At 41.5% G+C, this 2,500-nt stretch overlaps 1 protein-coding gene across 1 annotated transcript in view; it reads right to left on the reverse strand.

Annotated features, from left to right (window-relative positions):
* LOC308086236 (tensin-3-like) overlaps window positions 1-2,500 on the reverse strand; it is a 53,819-nt gene that overhangs the window by 4,762 nt on the left and 46,557 nt on the right. The window contains exons 20-21 of the mRNA XM_080429695.1: window positions 2,367-2,498; window positions 846-941 (exon numbers count right to left, since the gene is read on the reverse strand). Coding sequence (XP_080285821.1) covers window positions 846-941; window positions 2,367-2,498 — 228 coding nt within the window. The remainder of the gene's footprint in view (window positions 1-845; window positions 942-2,366; window positions 2,499-2,500) is intronic.

The raw sequence follows: 2,500 nt of genomic DNA on the forward strand, positions 1-2,500 counted from the left end.
ATACCCTCAAAGAAATGGATTTTCTTTAAGTGACCCTTAGGTCAGTGTGTTGGAGTTCTGGGTATAACACTCAGAGATGTAAGGACCGAGCGTGGTCAGATACATTGCTTCTGAGTTGCCGTTGAAGCGTGGCTTCGGCCACACTGCGTAAATGGAAAGCATAGGGTTGAATAACACGCGGAAGGGGCTAACAGCAACAATAATTTTTCTTCTCCCATTTACAGAACGGAGCAGGAATTGTGAGGAGAGAGAAGGTGAATGGAAAAAATAAATTAAACAAAAACATATGATTGAAGATGACAGACGTTAACTGCATCCCTGGAGTGCTGAAAAAAGTTGAAGCCAGCTCAGCTTTTTTTTTGTCAGTTTACAGTTTGTAGCTTCCTAGCCTCGATCTCCAGGCTTTTATTGCTTAGTTTTGCTAAAAAATAAAAGCCTGGCCCAACTATAGCCTGTACTGGGTATGAGGAAGTGTTTCATTTCCCAACCAACCAGAGTGCAGTGGGCGTCGCTCGTAATGTTGTGTTAACGGGGCGGGGGTTGACGGACAGATCGGTGAACCAATGGGATCAGGCGCCGTCTCTCGCCGGCTCTATACACACGCCCCTTTATACACGAAATCAGGAGGGTTGCAGCAGGCTAGTAGCTTCCTGTCTCTGGTTTCCATTTGAAATTACTAGTTACTTATTAGTAGCCTGTTGCTTTGTTAGTAGCCTGTTGCCTTGTCGCCGCTAGTGTGAACGGAGCATGTAAGGACAAGGACAGACTTAGAGTTGGCGAGACACTGTAGTAGGACACAATACAGGTCTTTGGACACGGTGAATGAATGAAGCACGATGACTCACCAAAGTATGGCTCATTGGGACAGCCTTTCAGTCGCACGCCTTTCTGCGTGCACTCAATCAGGAAGTGTCTCACCAACTCATTGGACATGTCTCCCACTGCAGGGACACAGATAGGCACAAAATGGCACATAACTAATACAATACAATACAATACAATACAATACAATACAATACAATACAATACAATACAATACAATACAATACAATACAATACAATACAATACAATACAATACAATACATTTATTTTCTGTCTAAAACATGGGTATATATTTAAATGTAGATGTAACGCAGCATAGTTTTTTATGCAGTGTTTTGAACTGTGTCACTGGTGGAGAGATGCTTCGTGAGATCTGCTATTTAGGCCTTTTTTTCGAAAATGTTGACAATGTTAGAACATTTTCACCTCAAATGACATGCCCAAAATAGGGACACAAAGGTGAAAGTGGTGAAGTCTTATACACTTATCTAACAATTGACAAAAAGTGTTGCTCGTTGGGGTGGGGGGGGGGGCACATGTGTTTGTGTCTTCAGTATATGAGCTCTTTTATTTTATGTATTCATTATTGATTTGCTCTTTTACTTAACTCTTTTACTGCCATGGACGCGTTAACGCGCCCGTTGGTACTTGGTCCACACTGCCATGGACACGTTTGACGCGTTTTTCACACAGAACCAGGAGATAACGCGATCCAAAGATTTACTGCTCCATTCACTTTTTCTTTCTCTCAAAAATAGCATATTCAAGCTTGGCTATTTTCACTATTTGTTGCACAACGAAGTATATATAGGGCTATAAGTGGTTAAGTACATTCCCTGGCTTGTAGTCACAGCCTGGCAATATTGTAATTTGTCGCAGAACCCCTTTTGGTTTTCAATCTAGTCATTCAATCTGATTAAGATGCAGAACCTCAAATGATTGCAAGGACAGACCATCAGCAGTGAGTCTGGACCTGCAGCACCAGCGTTGAAAATCACTGTAAACCATTTTGGGATGCATTTCTCTCCACTTCTTACCAGTGGGTGTAAAGTAACTAAGTACATTTACTCAAGTACTGTACTTAAGTAAAATTTTGAGGTATTTTTTACTTTCCAATTTTCAGTACTCTTACTTCTACTCCACTACATCTCAGAGGCAAATGTCGTACTTTTACTCCACTGCAATTATTGAGTTACTAGTTACTTTGTAGATTTTGATTATCATTATAAAACATGCATTAGCCACTTCAGCCCTATATGCATTTCGTCCATTCGAAAATAGCCGATCTACAAGCTCACAATGCGTCGCATCGCGACGCATTGTGAGCTTGTAGATCGGCTATTTTCAAAAGATTTCTATACATTTGAAAACGTGAAATGGGACATTCTGCACATTGAGTACTTTTACTTTTGGTACTTTATGTACATGTTACAGACTTTTACTTGTAACAGAGCATTTCTATATTTCAGTATCGATACTTTTACTTGAGTAAGTACTTTTTCCATCACTGATTTCTCTCCACTTCTTACAGTGCAGTACCTACCCTTCTTACTCTGCTGCAGGACGGACGGAGGGGGCGTGGCTACCTTCATGGCCAATCCATAGGCTCCACGGAACGAGTGACTGTCTCTGACGACGAAGGATCCCGGCTCTTTGTCCTTAAGCACCGCGATGGCT

Source organism: Gymnoscopelus braueri, assembly GCF_963280865.1.
Source record: "Gymnoscopelus braueri genome assembly, chromosome: 6".
NCBI classification, from domain to species: domain Eukaryota; kingdom Metazoa; phylum Chordata; class Actinopteri; order Myctophiformes; family Myctophidae; genus Gymnoscopelus; species Gymnoscopelus braueri.